General features: G+C 38.8%; 1 protein-coding gene across 2 annotated transcripts; it reads left to right on the top strand.

Moving 5' to 3' along the window:
• cog3 (component of oligomeric golgi complex 3) lies at positions 1 to 15,476 on the top strand. 2 transcript variants are annotated; one of them, XM_004557835.3, is made up of 23 exons: positions 1 to 229; positions 473 to 619; positions 721 to 782; positions 2,613 to 2,778; positions 3,818 to 3,892; positions 4,213 to 4,305; positions 5,306 to 5,431; positions 5,533 to 5,613; positions 5,700 to 5,743; positions 5,865 to 5,991; positions 6,624 to 6,715; positions 6,988 to 7,127; positions 9,163 to 9,323; positions 11,204 to 11,312; positions 11,405 to 11,523; positions 11,637 to 11,726; positions 12,341 to 12,461; positions 12,761 to 12,849; positions 12,975 to 13,109; positions 13,550 to 13,625; positions 13,735 to 13,862; positions 14,347 to 14,445; positions 14,612 to 15,476. In XM_004557835.3, exons 1-23 carry the CDS (start codon positions 62 to 64, stop codon positions 14,639 to 14,641), a joined length of 2,478 nt encoding a protein of 825 aa, XP_004557892.1. In that variant the 5' UTR covers positions 1 to 61; the 3' UTR covers positions 14,642 to 15,476. The 2 variants fall into 2 exon arrangements, with proteins under 2 accessions (XP_004557892.1, XP_012776358.1); XM_012920904.3 differs by lacking the exon at positions 473 to 619.
• Positions 15,477 to 16,621: the final 1,145 nt, after the last annotated feature.

Below are 16,621 nucleotides of genomic sequence, written 5' to 3' on the forward strand. Positions count from 1 at the left end.
CACTCCCGGAACAGGAAGTACCAGCGCGTTGCTGCTGACGTTGGTGCTGTCTAATCTAACGATGGCGTCCACAGATCAGTCCCTCTTGGACTTAACAGATAAGGAAACCCGGGAGAAACTGTCGCTATGGGACCGCCGTGCCGATGCCACGGCTCCCCTCACGGAGAAACAGATGGACTCCGTCCTGGAGATCCGAGCCGCGGCCGAAAAGCTCTCTGTGCCCTCTGAGGTGAGCTGGAGCTCTGGACTCTGCTAGCTAGCTAGCAGTGCTGCTAACTTACTTTCTAAACGCAAGTGATGTCAAATAAAAGTCGAGGCTGCCACTGTATGACCTTAATTCCCCCTTTCATTACGTTACAAGTTAATTTATCTGGCATGTATGTATTTGTGCTTCACCACCTCGTCAACATGTCCAGGTAGTTAGCTTGAAATCAAGGAGCTTAGAAATAAGGAGCCTTGTTTTGTTTTGCAGCTACCCATTGAAGACTTGTGTAGCTTGTCATCTAGATCCTTGCAGTCCCCTTTCACTGCGACTGTTCCCGATTCAACAGAAAACATCCTGCTCAAAGGATTTCAGATGCTCAACATGGAAAACAATAGAATAGAAACTGCACAACAGGTGTCTGACCCAGTCAGCTTTAAGCAGTTATGCACCCAGTCAGATTTACCATACCTTAATAAGATGCATGGGTGTAATATAATTCCTTTTTTTTTTTGTAGTTTTTTGCCTGGTTTGCCAAGCTGCAGGCAAACATGGGCCAGGACGAGAATGCAAAATACAGGTATGTAAATCTTATACTCCTCTGTAGTGTCATGCTGTGTGTAGGGCTGGATATTGATAAGATTATATACAAGTTATAGGCTGGATCCTTTACCAGTTGTCTAATTTATTCCTGATCAGCTTTCCAAAAAGATAGGCCTTAATAGGTCATGAATCAAGTTATGTATTAGTCTCAAGTGTACAGTACAAATAACCTCACTGAGGTTCGCATATGCTTCACTGCCATGTGTTTTTCATAAATTTTAATATTTGGTATTGCTCTGCTCCAGAACACCAGGCATTTTTTTGTTTTCAAACCAGCTCTTCATCTAAATAATCATCATTGCATGTCTAAAATCACAATTTTAGTCACCCATCATGCTTGGATTGAATTTTCCCTAATATCGGTTTTCCATCACTTTTATATCAAGATGAAATCTTTTTGCTTGCTCATCGCTGACATAACCTAAATTTGGTGGAAAAAATTAGAGATGAAAATGTAAAACGTGCATCTTCAGTGAAATTCTGGCCCCCTACCCAGCATGTTGGCCATAAGCTCAGCGTTATTCTCTGCTCTGCAAAAATTCTGGACAATGTGCACCAGTGCTTCCAAAGCTGCAGATTCATTTGGTGTCATTTTTCTTTTTGAACTTGTCACCGAGTATCCGTTCAGTTTTCTATCCAGTCATTCTCGTTGTTGACTACTTGGAAAATAATAACTTAAAAAAAAGAACATATACATGAACCAGCAAGTGAAATTTGTAAAGGTGTTGGTGAAAGTGCTTGTTGAACAGTGTATCAGATGTTTGCATTCTGAATCAGAGAAACACATCAGCTTTGATTTAAAGGCGTTATTAAACATGCATAATTCTATTTGCAAGGTTCAAGCTTTCTGTTCGGTCAGACAGTCAGATTTATGTTCACCAGTCATGTTTGAGAAGACATTTGCATGCAGCTTAATAGTTGGTGAGGGCAGCAAAAGAAGAAACGATTGAAATGAGATTTCTAACCATCGGAGATACTCCAACAGTTTTGTTTTTTAAAATCACTTTTTATAAAAGAACTCATTGGCATTTTTAAACAATGACTGGCAGACTGAACAGGAAGGTTTGACCCGGATATCCACTAACTCTGCGAAGGCCAGCAGACAATAGCCAGAGGTTTTCCAGATTGTGTGTGCGTTGACTGGGTGTTTGTTTAGAGGAGGACAAGGTCAAATTACATGTTTTTGAAAGAATAAATCAGAATCAAACATGATGCTCTGTGATGCATCCATCCTTCGTCTGCTTATCCAGTTGAGGGTCGTGGGGGGCTGGAGTCGATCCATCCTACTGTTAGAGGCAGGGTACACCGTGGATAGGTCATTAATCAGGTGTAACACACAGAGACAGATAGCCATTTAAGCTCACATTCACATCTACTGTCAGTTTAGAATCACTGGCCTAACGCCATGCGGGAGGAAGCTGGAATATCCAGAGAGAACCCACGCAGACAGATGTGTGACGGTGCTAAACACTGCATCACCATTCTCTCCCACCTCTGTGCTTTATAAAATGCACCATCATACACTACTCACTCAGTTTTCAGATCTCTTAATTGCAGCAAAGTTGTTTCAAGAGTAAAATGAATGAAGTAAGAAATGACAGCTCACAGTGTGCGCTGCTTTCACATATCATCAGGCATGCGCCGCTGTGTTAGTTTCACTCAGCCAAAAAAGTGCAACCATCAAGTGTCACCTTACTGTTGCTGTTGTCAAATCTTCTAAAGCATGAAGCCAATATTTAGCTTCAGTGCACTATGCTGTCAAAGTTGAATGAAAGGAAGCAAAAGATAATGTCTGCTTTCCACTTAGGAAAACCAGAGATGATCTAAACTGCTACCAGGAACACTGTGATGTTATACTAAAAGATGTCAACACAGCTCTTGAGCACTTGGATTCCCTTCAGAAACAGTACCTGTTTGTGTCCAATAAGACTGGCGCCCTACATGAGGCCTGTGAACAGCTTCTTAAAGAACAGGTGAGATGCGCACGGGCACATCAGACTGTGAGCACTTTCCTTTATTAAAATCAGAAGATCCCTGGTAATCAGAAATTGTATGTACTTTGATGCAATATAAAGCATATATAATTATTAAATAAAGCCATTTTTGGTGTCATTTTGTAAAGATTATTCTTATTTTAAGTTAATCAATATGTGCTTGAAATACTGATTTCCTGCTTTAATTCAAGTTGTTTTACAATAAAATTGTATTAACTGTTTATGAATTCAAGTCAAATTTATATGAAGTCCCCAGTTTTCAACATTAATTGAACACTCACAACTGCCTGAGAAGTAATTTCATGGCAAGATGAAGCCTGTTCCCTCGTTATTTCATGACAAATGAAGAAGATGAAAAAAGCTGTTTTAAATTTGTAATTAAAAGCTTTTCAAAGGAATATGAGGGTGTCAGAGAGATGATGATGATTCAAGGGAGGGAGATCATCGTTAGGGTAAAAAACAAAACAAATGAACCTTCCAGAAAAATAACATCATCTTTGGAAGTGGTCAAATCAGCAAACTGGTGCATTCTTAAAGATAATGAATGCACTGGCCAGCTCAGCTATGCCAAAGAGCCTGAAAGACCACAGAGAACTAAGTGCGTGATGACAGAATTATTTCCATGATTAAGAAAAACTACTTCAAAATATCTAACCAAGTCAACAACACTCTTAAGGTGGTGGATGTATCATTGTCAAGGTCTACAAAGAAGAAAATGAAATTATGGACTATACCAAACCAGGGATGGTAATAATTGTTTCGCCGTTCTCTGAGGAATAAATTAGTACATTGTTGAGTCTGCTGTTAAATGTCTTATAAATGTGTTATAAACTCGAGCTTTTTGCTTTTTGTTCTTTTTTTTTTCCCCCCACAAGTGTTGGAGATTTGTGCTCAGGCTCGTAGAGACTGGACTGTTGTTAGAAGCTGAACTGAAATTATTAAGCTTCTTATAGCATGATTTTTATTATCTATTTTTGCTTGTTTTAACAATGGTGTTTTGTTTTCTCTCTGTTTGCAGGCAGAACTTGTTGACCTGGCAGAAAGCATACAGCAGAAACTGTCATATTTTAATGAGTTAGAAAACATAAACACGGTAGGCTGTGTCTGTTTGTTTGTTCGTTTGTTAAATGACTAAAACTATGCACTGAAATATGTTTAACTGGTTATTAGATATAGATTTTATTTTCGCACTCAGTTGCTGTAATTTTAAATAAGAAATTATTCTCAATTTTTACATCTTGAAAAATAAGACGAAGTAAAATCTGTAGTTTCTTGTTTTTTTTCTAGATATAGATTTAATTTTTACTGATCTGAAATTATGAATAACACACATAGCAGTGTTTACCAAAAACATTTTTTTTAAATTATAAAAAAGTATTAATTAATTAAAATCGAATGTCTTTGCCTTTGCAGAAACTGAACTCGCCAACCTTGTCTGTAAATAGTGAAGGTTTTATACCAATGCTGTCTAAGTTGGATGACTGCATTGAATATGTTTCATCACATGTAAGTACATTGTGCTGTCAGTTTTGCCTTTGAAGATCTCGTTTTACCTTTTTGTAGGAATATCAGGGATAGAGTAATCAGTAATCAGAAGGATGTGACATTTTTGTTGGAAGCGAATTTCCTTTTATGTAGTGAATGCACATTTACAGCGTGTGATGGAAAAGTTCTGTAAAAAGATCCATTAAAATCAAAAACATGCCCTATATTGTGTTAAAGGTCATATTCTTTTACACCTCTAAAGCATTTTTAGTGCAGATGGTATTTTTTACAACTTTTAGTGGAAGTCTTGTTATTGTCCCTTGCACTTGTGATCTGGATCTCTACCAGCGTGTCAAAACTGCAGACATTGTTGCTGGGAGACAAATCTCATGAGTGGTTCTGATGGTGAGGGAAAATTGTTTTGGTATACCTCCAAAAAAGTGCACTGTGAGCCATCCCGCCGTGCACAATACTTTAGATTGTTTCCTCAAAATGTTCTCCGTCAGACACCTCAGGATGTTACAGTAGAACTCGGCATTGATAAAATTTATGTTGAGCAATAAGCTGCCTTCAGGCTTGGACACTCAGGAGTCATCAACTTAAAAAAATGCTTGCTCATACCCAGAGATCCAGATGTCTTGATGAGCCTCCAGATGAAATCATGTTGAAACAGGAATTTGTGCTTCCTCTCTGTGTGAGTTTGAGGTCCAAAGTGAAATTGCAGAGTGCACAGTGCATGTGGTCAGAACAGGATTTACAGTCTAGAAATAGCACCATGGACACGACCAGCAAGGTGACCTTGAGCGCGTCAAATCTTTTGATTATCATGGAGGTGCTCTCAGAACACTTTAATCACACCTCATATGCTCAGTGTACATTTACAGTGAGTAATCGGGCACCGGTGAGTAATCAGGGATGTAGACAAGGGGGTGGGGATCAGGGAAACGCAGACCAAAATGATAACCTGTGATAACTCCAGAATGAATGATGTTTAACACTTGCTTATCTCTTTTCATTCCAGCCAAGTTTCAAGGACTATCCTGTTTATTTGGCCAAATTTAAACAATGTCTCTCTAAAGCTATGCATTTCATGAAGATTCACATTGTAAACACTATGCAAAACCTCACAAGCCAGTTAACAAAAAGGGTAAGTAAGCATTCTGTTTTTCTTTAGTGCTATTGACCACTGGTACACACACTGTATGCGTTTAGTGGAGTTTAATTTTGATTTCTTTTTGACTCCCACAGGATCCAATGGGTTTAACTAATGCAGACAACGCCTTTACCCTTTACTATGTAAAGTTCAGAGCAGCTTCACCAAAAGTTCGGGTGAGTTTAACGTTCTGTTGCCTGCTATTTATGCAGATCATAATTTTCTACAGTAAAAATCAAAATTTCTTTTTTCCCCTCTTCAGTCATTGATTGAACAGATAGAGCAGCGAGCAGAGAAGATTCCAGAGTGAGTATTTCTTTAGAAAAAGGCAGTAGTGGCAGCGGTAGCATTAACCTTTTATAAATGTATATTTTGTTATAGTTAATGTGCTAAATGAAGTCTTCTATATTTATATTTATGCAAACAGATACCATCAGCTTCTTGATGAAGTTCATCAGTGTTATCTTGATCAAAGAGAGCAGCTCTTAAGTCCCTGCATTACATCCACCATTACTGACTTGACCAGCCAGAACAGCAAAGACCACTGTGCTTTGGTAAGTCTACTTAAAGGCTGGAATGGCTCTTTAGATATAGTAAGGTGACATTTGAGTTTGCTAAGAATGGACAGCTTGGGGCCCTCTGGGATATTTTCTGCACTGTGTTGAAGCACAAAGCTGTGCACATTATAAATGACCTTAACTTGAAGTTGTGAACAGCAGGGGTCCAGAGATTTCTCCTGTTTTATTCAGAAGTGGATTGCTTTGGAGACTAGGTGTTGTCAGTGTATCCCTAGTCATCCATAACAGTGCTGATTATTACGCTTTGTGTCTGAAATTTTAATAGACCCAAAAATTGGCACAATAAAAGTAAAACTTTTTTCTTTTAGTCATCTCCAATTTCATACTTCCGACAAACCCGATCCAGTTTTGAAGCCTGCAAAGGTTCAGTATTTTGACACTATCATGGCATTTGAAGCACTTCTCTAATTGGCTTGATGGGGATGCTATAATTAAAGCATTTCATGCAACAGAACGTCATAACAGCCGCACCATCTGCTCAGGTTATGCATCTTGTTAATGACTGCTGTAATAGGTGGCTGTATCATTTATGTGTGTTTGCTTGTTTGAGGTGAAGCCAAAGTATTTGCAGGCAATACAGCATGTGATCATTATGTGTATTTGTACAGGTTCGCAGTGGCTGTGCCTTTATGGTTCACGTGTGTCAGGATGAACACCAGCTGTACAATGAGTTCTTCTCCAAACCTACACCTAAACTAGAGTGAGCGGTATTCACATTAGTGTTTAGTAGCTCATGCAGGAAATGTGTGTTTGTTTAAGGTGTGGCATTTTAAACAGAACAATAGGCATTTCCAGTTTTGCTTATTATGTGCAGTGTTATGACAGTTTGTATTGTAGTTTAAGGGCTTTTTTTGCATATTTAAATATCGAAATGCCATTACTTAAGTCTTTGATTCTGCCAATGGAAGCTTAGACAGAAAGTATCGCATATGTTTCTTACAATGCATTGAAACAGTTTTTAATATCTGACAGTGAGCTGCTGGAGAAGCTGTGTTTGTCCCTGTATGATGTCCTCCGGCCTCTGATAATTCACATCATCCACCTGGAAACCCTGTCTGAGCTCTGTAGCATCCTCAAGAATGAGATGTTGGAAGATCATGTTCAAAATAATGGTATGTTGGAACTTGGTTCCTTTTTCTTCTTTCTGTAGGCGATTATTTGACTTGCACAGTCATGAAGAGAAGTTAAAAAATAAATTCTAAATTCTGCCAGCTCATCAATATTTCTGACAGTCTTCTTCAGTGCCACATCTCATATCACAACATGTCAGCTGAGTTATTGTCAGGACTCTTTTTCAGCCACTGTTCTGTGTTGTTGATTGATAGACTTGTATCTTGTGGATCGATGTTTTTGTTGCATCACCCAATATTTCTTAAGCTAGAGTTCTTGTATTGCTTGGCTGAAATTCTCCCATAAAATTTAAAATTTCTTTCAAATAATTGCAAAGCCTCTTGGCTCCTGCTCAATCACACTCCACAGTTGGGATGAGGTTTTGATATTGGTGTGGAGTGCCTTTTTTCTGTCCTAACACAGCAGAAATGTTGTGCAGCACCGAGGCAAACTTGAGACATGTTTCTTTTTTTAAAAACTCTTGAGAGCAGTGGTATTTTTTTTTTTGTAGTGTTCTTTCATTACCGTCATTTTCATTTACTGCTTTTCTTCTTATGGACATGTGATCAGAGACAAAGCGAGCTGTGAGTGAGGGTCCTTGGGTCCTTTTTCACATTGTGCTTTTGGCTTGATTTTTGCCAGACACCCACTCCTAGGTAGAGTAGCAACAGACCTGATTTTCTTCATTTTGTGGTGAGTTTGATAAACTCCCAGGTCTGCAAAATTCTGGGATAATTCTGGCTGGATTTGTAGAGTTGATTGATATTGTTTAGTTTCCTGACACCGACCCAGCTTTTAAACATAGTCAGCAAGTTTTCAATAGGGTTGAATTCAGGGCTTTTGGAAGGCCAATCCAGAAGCTCAAGTCTAGGCTGCTCTATCCATTCTGATCCCAGTTTTGATGTGTGTTTGGGATCATTGTCCTGTGGGAACACCCAACTTTGTCCAAGCTTCAGTCATCTAGCTTTTGATTTGAGGTGTGAAGTTGAAGTTTGAAACTTTCCAACTTGTATAAATCTATAATTCACTTTCTTAGATCGTCACTGGGTTTCACTGGACCTTTCCATTTTGTTTCGGGGGTTTTTTGTTATATCTGTCAGCCCAGTGAGAAGTGTCAAATAAATTCTTTTTATAGTGTTAAAAAGAAACTGACAGTTGTAGTCAGTCATGATCCCAAATAAGAAATTAATATCACTTGGCCTTGATAAGTTAAAAGACATTGTAGAACCTTCAGTACTACCTATTAAAAGACACTTATGTTTAGTTTTGAACCTGTGTGAATGACAGAAAATCCAAATAAAGGTGTTTGCTGTAAAATCACTCCACCCCACCTCCACCACACTTCAAAGAAATCAATAAAAGCCCCAAATAAATTACCATGAGAGTAATGCCCATGGTGAGAGTATGGAAACATCTGACCACAACTCTACATCCTGAACTTACTATATTAGTATTTTAAACTTTTTAATATTTGAAATATTAAAAACTATTTGACGTTTTAATATGAGCGCCTGCATCATTCCAGCTGCATACTGTGTATCTATCTTACAGACAATAATTAAAAGTATTAAAGATCCCCTTTAATGAAAATCCACATTGTTAAAAACGGTAAATTATTTTAAAATTAGACACCAAATTAGGTGCATTTATTAAATGAGATGTATTGTTCCTCACAGAGCTCGATTGTATTTGTTGCGCTATCGAGGCACTGCACATGGATGTGTAGGCGAACGGAGGCACAGCACACTTTCTCGAATGGATTAATGAATCATAGCAAATACATTTCAGAGCAATAATCAGCTATCGCTCCAATAAGTTTATCATCCCATGGAGGAGCTGCAAGAGAAGATAGGATTTATTTGAAGCTTATGGGGCAAAGAACAACTGATTTTCCCTTTGTGCGAGACCAACACATTTTAAATCTTTTTACATAATATTCAGGTTATAGTTCAGACCCTAAAGGGACTTGTATTTGTTGAATCTTTTCACAGCAAAGTAGTGGTTGAACTGTAAACTGACCTGCGTGCTTTCATGCAGCTGCTCAGCTGGGGGCCTTTGATGCCGTTGTGAAGCAGATGCTGGAGGACGTTCAGGAGAGGCTGGTCTATAGGACTCACATTTATATCCAGACCGATATCATAGGCTACAAACCAGCTCCAGGGGATCTGGCTTACCCTGAAAAACTGGAGATGATGGAGGTAAGGTTTTTATATGTTCCTTTTTAAGATCTCTGTTATGTAGTTTTGCAGGCAAGCTTTAAGGGATAATTTGGTTTGGTTCTTATTCAAAGGCAGTGGTCCAATCCAAATATGTGCCCTAAGACCTAAACAGTTCACCTAGTATGTGATTGAGTGTTAAAAGATGCAATTGCTCAAAATATTACGAGTAGGAGTAAATAAGACTTTTGACATGTCTTATTACTTTTGTAGTGACCAAACATGTTATATACTGTTGTTGGTTTGGGACTTTATACTTTTTTTGTCTTAAGAGTAAAGATACTTGAGAAATAACAATAACTTGAGGTTAAATTGGTTCCTTTGTGTTTGTATAACTTTGTCTAAATCTTCTGGAGCTCACCTAGTTGGTGCTTTGATGTCTGGGTAACATCTTGCTGAGTGGGGACTTTTTTTTTTAAACACAGTGCTAACCTTTGGCATAAAGCTAAATGTATCTCTCCCTATAATTTATGATATTTTTGCCACTTAATTTTCCATTAAAGGTCTATTTTTAAAAAGGTTTTGGTGGAACTGAAGTCATTATTAGTCATTAACCATCTGTGCCCTCCTCAAAACCACCAGTCAGAAACAGTCATTTCACCTTGCAGAACATAGGAGTTACCCTTTAAAACATCACAGCTGAGGCAGCTGTTTTAGCTGCTGATTGGAAAGGCCTGTCTAACAAAAAGAGGTGTAGAGGTGAAAGTATTCCTGAATACGGCATGCACTTTAACTGATACAATTTTTGGGTTAGCTGGCTGAAGCACATTTTGCTGCTGATGTCTTTCACAGCAGTAAAGTGCTTTTGCTTCCTTTTTTTTGTAGGGAATACGCTGTGAATGAGTTCCTCATACAACGTCCTTTCAAAGAACCAGAACTGTCATTCTAACTTATAAATTCTGTTATGTGCTGTGGTGTCATAGTATATACTTGTCCCTCTACATATGCTTTTTTTAAATAAATAAATACTGCTGTAATACTTTCAGCTTCTATGCAGTTAGCTGCTATGCAACCTCGATGTAATTAGTGCTGCAAAAATAGTATTTTCATATACTGTGTATGTATTTTATTTATTTCTTTTTTTATTGTTGATACACTAGTTTAAATTATATGTCAGTAGAAAGGAAAAGTGGTGATCACAAGCTCCCACGTAAGTGTTTTTTCATACGCACCATTAGCACTGTCTGCAGGTCCATGAAAATATATTTTAAGTGTGAATTTAAGCCTTAGAAAACTTAAGTTTCATGAATGTCTGAACGTGTTGTTAAATATGCCTTTGAATTGTTACTAATGTCTTAAAATCTTCTAATGTCTTGCATACATACACTTTCTCAAACTCACACATTCTCTGATATTTCCTCTGATATTTATGAGTCTTTTTGTCTCGCTTCTTTGACTTTTTAAGTTTTATTTTATGTTAAACTTTCAAAGACCCATAGATTTCTTCTGTAGAAGAGACATCTAACGCTTTCTGTCTGCAGCTTCATAATAAGTTTGAATGTTTTAAGCTGAATTATGCAAATTTATTACTGTGGAATTTCTTTGGTCTTGTGAATACTCAAATGCCGTTAGATATGCCTTTGAGTCCTAACTTTTATTTAATGACTTTTAAATGTTTTGCACCTACACTTTTTTCCCCCATTAACATCAGATCACCCTGATGTTCTTAGTATTTCTTAGATGTTTATCTGACTTCCTGTTTGTATACAAACTTGTTTTGCAAGTAAAATTTTATATTCATTTAGCCTTTTCGAAACCCGTGGGCCTCCCGTTGAAGCAAAAGTGGAAGAACATGACTTTCCAGAATCTTAAAATGTTCCTGCCTACCAACTCTCGCGTTTTACTTTCCCTGTCTTCAATAGAAAATTGCTCAGAGCTTGAAGGAAGAGCAGATGAAGCAGATGTCACAGGAGTCCGTTTTTTCTGATGTACAGCTTGACGATTCTAGTGGAAGAAGAAACAGCAGCGCTGGTCTGTGTTTCCAGATTGTGACACTAGCTTCCTGACAGTGTTTGGTGTTGCTGTCATTTATTGCCCAATGGCTTCTCCTCTTTTGAATATAGGCAAAGTAGAAGCATCTCGCCTCCAGACATCCGTCTCTCCTGCAGATCTGCATGGCATGTGGTACCCTACCGTCAGACGAACACTGGTTTGTCTGTCCAAGCTCTACAGATGTATTGATGTGAGTTCTTTGTGTTATTAGTTGTTGTTTTTTGTATGGAAACGTGTACAGCGTTTATTTTAACGCTTTTAAATTTCTTATTCGTGCATTTCCAACTCTTGGTCTTTTTCCAGAAAGCAGTCTTCCAGGGTTTATCTCAAGAAGCCTTATCTGCCTGCATCCAGTCCCTGCTTAAAGCTTCTGATATCATCCTTAAAAACAAGGTTGGCATGCAGCGTAGAGTATGCCTTTGTATTTCTTCTGAGCTTTTAAAATTGCATTTTTATTAAAAAAAATAGTCTGGAAAGTGCCTTTCTTTTTACGTAGTAAATAAGATGTGGTCCCCGCTAATGAAAAATTCCTTCAGGCTACAAGATCCTTAACTAAAGCAGCTGGGATGTCATTTAAAGTTTATTTTAATCGGTACTTTATTATGCTCCACAGAGTGTTCAGCAGACCATCCCTTATTTATGGGCTTCTCTCACCTTCAAATTTGCTGTCAATATCTGTGCTAACTGGCCCATTTCAACCTAACGCTTTAAATTAAAGCAGCAGCATCAGTCTCAGAGGACACATTCCCACCCCTTGTTGATGTCTTTTTCCAATGTTTTAGTTGCTAGTTGAGCAATAAATGATTTCAGATGCCTTTTTCCCCCCCTCACAGTAATATGTCTCTTTCTGGCTATGGTTAATCAGCAGTTATTAATTAGGCATATTCCCTTATCGTCACTGAGCCCATGCTTTTTATGTTCTCTGTAGTTTGGATAGTCATCAGATGTCCTTTTGTTCTTGGCTGCCTGCAGTGTGGATTTTACCGTGTGCCTTTTACGTTCTGTAGACACAAATAGATGGGCAACTTTTCCTGATCAAGCACCTGCTGATAATGCGTGAACAGATTGCCCCATTTCACACCGATTTTGCCATCAAGGAAATCTCACTGGACCTGAAAAAAACGCGAGGTAAGATAATTAAAGGTGGAGGGAACATTGACGTTCAGCTCCATAAAGCCACTCATTACATTTTCATGCTCATTAAGCAACTTGTGCCTATCACATGCACCGGTGGCAACAATTAATGTGGAAATTGTAATCCAACACTATAATGTACATTAACCAGTGGCACACAGGGCAGATTTGCTCCCCCATCACCCTTCTCATAGTCAGTAAAGTATTACATGTGGCCACTAGAGGGCAATCTAATTCTGCACCAGCACAGATTTAGCGTCTCTTCTGTTTTTTCTTCTTTTTTTTTGGTTAAGATGCTGCCTTCAAAATCCTGAACCCTAAGGCTGTTCCCAAATTCTTCCGACTTAACAGTCACAACGCCATACTTGAATTCCTGTTGGAGGTAGTGTTTTTTTTTCTTCACCTTTTTTGACTAAATATACCATACACTTTATGTACTTTGATAGCACCCTGCCTGAGGGAAATGCCACTTGATAGTCCTAAAGCCTTTTTCTCTGTGGCCCCCAGGGAACACCAGAGATAAAGGAGCACTACATTGACTCTAAGAAGGATGTGGACCGACACCTGAAGTTCAGCTGTGAGCAGTTTATTCAGCAGCAGACTCAGATCTTTGTGGGGAACCTTGAGGAGTTTCTCACCAAGGTAACTGTTAGAGCGAAGGCAGAGTTAGCCTCAGGCAGCAAAGGCTCATCCTGACCTTCATTTTTTTTCAGCTTTTACCTTTTACAAACATTATTTGCTTATTCAGTGATCACTGAAGGTCTCGGTACTTAACTGACAAGCGAAGATAAAATGACAGTTTGGTTTTTTTTCTTCATCGAGAGAATCTAATTCAGCGTGTGTATATATGTGTTCTTGTGCTTTGTGTTCTTTAACTGCAATAATTCTACCAGGTCACACACTGCCTATGCCTTCTTTCTACCTACCAGACTCTGTTTTGTGCTATTATTTATGTAAATACCGCTGTGATTGAATTAGTTTAAATGGCAGCAGACCCTCTTGTGCTTGTTTTCTTACCATAAATGACACAATTTAAGCCTTTTCAAATTTTCATGTTTTACCTTGGCTGCGTCTGCTTTCAGGTTGCAGCTCTTAAAACTATGGCCATCCAAGGTGGTCCCACGTACAGTATGTCTCAGCAACCTTGGGCACAGCCAGGTAAGATTTGTCTCAGGAAATGCCATAAGCATCGTACTGTAATTCATCAAAACCTGTATAGTAAATGCTAGAGGGCATGTCAGTGTTTTTTTTCTTTCTCTCTTTTCAGCAAAGATCAACGATATAGTGATGGCTACCTACCGCGTGATGAAGAGCAAGCTGCCAAGCACTTTACAGAGCATGTCCTTGTACTTGGCCAATAGAGACACAGAGTTCATCCTTTTCAAGCCTGTCCGGGTGGGTGGCAGCAAACCAAGGATATAGCATGTTACTACATGAGTCACTTTCTTTTTAAGCCATTGTTAAAGCTCGAGGAATCCAAGAATCCTTTAAGACTGTCTTTACAAAGCAGGGATATTATGCTCCCCAAGGTCCAATCAGCAGTTTTTAATAATATAAATAACACTGTATTTGCATGTATCATTTTTCGAGAGCTATAGAAAAAGGTCACGTTTGAAATCTACTTTTGGAATGACTCTTGTTTAAATTTTGGCTTTTAGATTGTGCCTTTAGCTGTAAATTGTTAGTGAGATTGAACTCTAATAGAGAAATCTTTGTGCTGCCTGTGTACTATGCGTCAAGGTGCCAGGTGAGGCTGAATGAGAGAGAAACAAAATTCAGCGGTTGACATGGAAACAAGATAGCGAGGGGACATAGGCCAGATGGAAATGCGGTTTTAATTTCCTTCCAGCACTCAGTAATAGGATGGCTTTTTCCACAGAATAACATCCAGCAGGTATTCCAAAGACTGCACGCTTTGCTTCAGGAGGAATACAGTGGAGAAGACCTTCAAATCATTGCATGTCCATCTATGGAGCAGGTACAGCACTGTGGGATTAGCACTGCCTAAAGGCATCTGACTTAGTTTTAATAACACTGCTGCAGCATCCAAAACTGCTGAAAGCAACTTGAGTGAAGAAACATTAAATAAGGTATATCAGCTAAGGCACGGTGAGCACTCATCATTTTTCACGGCTCTCTTTCAGATTAACCTGCTGCTGTCTGTGAATAAGTAATGTGGGGTGTAAGGATTCTGATTTAACTGCCTCTGGATAGTGATGGGCTGCTCCAGCGCCGGCCATGACCAGGAGCTTTGAGGTTGAGTGGGCGAGATGACCAGATGACTGCACCTGAGCTGCATGCTGGACCAGGAGAACTGAACCAACAGCAAAAAAAAGAAAAATCAGCACAGGGCCAAAGAATTTCCTATAGAAACTCAAGTAGCTACAAGTATGAAGGGGGTTCAGGTGAAGTCTACACACAAACTGGGAAGTGGAGATTATCCTGTGGGTTACTGAGTTGATCATTTTGTTTGACTAAAATTAAATGTGGTGTTGGGGGTTTTAAGGTTGCTTTGTTGTAGAACAAATCCACTTTGAAAAGGGCGGATTTGTGATTACAGTTGCATCTCTCTGTACACCAAATTGAATTTGCACACTCTGTGATGGTGGGGTGCAGGCAGCGGCGCTTCAGGTGCACGAATGGAGCCACTAAGCAGTCGCTCATCAGCGCAGGTAGCTAACAGCCAGTAAAAGGGGCTCACATTCAGAGCTCCCTTGAGTGGTTTGGAAGGGTAAGAAAAAATGCTGCAAAATGTTTTATTCATCTATTTTAAACTGTAAGAGTCTTTGTAACACAGTTAACAGAAATATGATGACCTGTAGTACGTGTGTCTCAGATCCAACAAAGTTTTCCCCTCTAATCAACGCAAAATCCAAGCAGCTGTTTTTTCACCTCCTTACAAATTGTTTTCTTATTTCTATTGCAAGTGTGTAAAGACAATGGAATGTTATGTTTTATACTTTTTCCTTTTATAACTAAGTTTATTAAAACAAATATACTTCTACTCTATCACAATAATAGACTGTTGGGAGCTGTGCCCTGCACATGACTTGTGGGTATGTTTCCTGCAAGGTAACAAAAGTAACAGGACATTATACATGTAACTTTTGCGTAGCTCTGTCCGATGTAAAATGATGTGTACAGTTATTATATTTAAGGACATTCTGATTTAAAAAAAAAAAAAAAAAAGTTGATGATCTTCGGCTCGTTTTATAAAGCTCTTTGTCACTGAATTCAAATTCGGAGCACACTGCAGCTTTAGTCACTTCAAACAAATGAGAAACTGCCATTCAAGGACATCATCGGCTTTAGGGGGTCTTCTTGGCAGACCGTTGCTGTTTCACTGGCAGCTGCCGTCTTTCCATGTGAGAGATGAAGCTTTGCTGGGGCTTGACCTTCTGTGGACTGACAGGCTTTTGATAGGTGATGAGGGACTGGATGTTCTGGAGCAGGACATTGATCTCTGCACTCTTCTGCTGCAGATACCTCTGAAGCATGTCAGGCTCTGGCAGCATTAGACCTTTGCCTTGATTCAGCTGCGACAGCAAGGCAGTAGAAAGGAGAATCAATGCTTTGGTCTAAAATTAGGTTTGCTCTTCGTATCTTGTATTCCTGCAATTCCTAAAAAACTATAATAATAACACAAGCCACACTAACTTACTTTCAGTTTTGTCCAAACTTTACACTGACTTTATCAGTGTTTTGGATTGAATGCAGTTGTGTTGGGCAGAAGTGCTGTCACTGTGAAACACTACATGATGCTTATTGTCAAGACAGCTCCGGTGTTTTGCTTTTGTTTTGTTTTCCTTAAAATGTTTTGAGTTACTACAGTACGTGCCTCCACATGAAGTCAGATTTACCCTTATAAAGAGAAGCAGCGGCTGAACAATAAACCCCTCAGGGGTCTTACTGTCTCTTCCAGATCGTTTGTCATTTCCTTCTGCTGCCAAGTTTGTCAATAATTGAACAGTGAAACTTGAAATTCTTCAACAGAAACATGCTGAGAACAAAACAGAATTTAATTATATAGTAAAATGCTCATTTTATACCAATTACATTTCCACTATGAAGAAAAATAGGAAAAATATTATAGAACCAATTATAGCCATCTCCTTGGTAACCAGTAACCTGTCCTAAGTTGCTTCAGTGTGAAG

Source organism: Maylandia zebra, linkage group LG16 (assembly GCF_041146795.1).
Source record: "Maylandia zebra isolate NMK-2024a linkage group LG16, Mzebra_GT3a, whole genome shotgun sequence".
Lineage (NCBI taxonomy): Eukaryota > Metazoa > Chordata > Actinopteri > Cichliformes > Cichlidae > Maylandia > Maylandia zebra.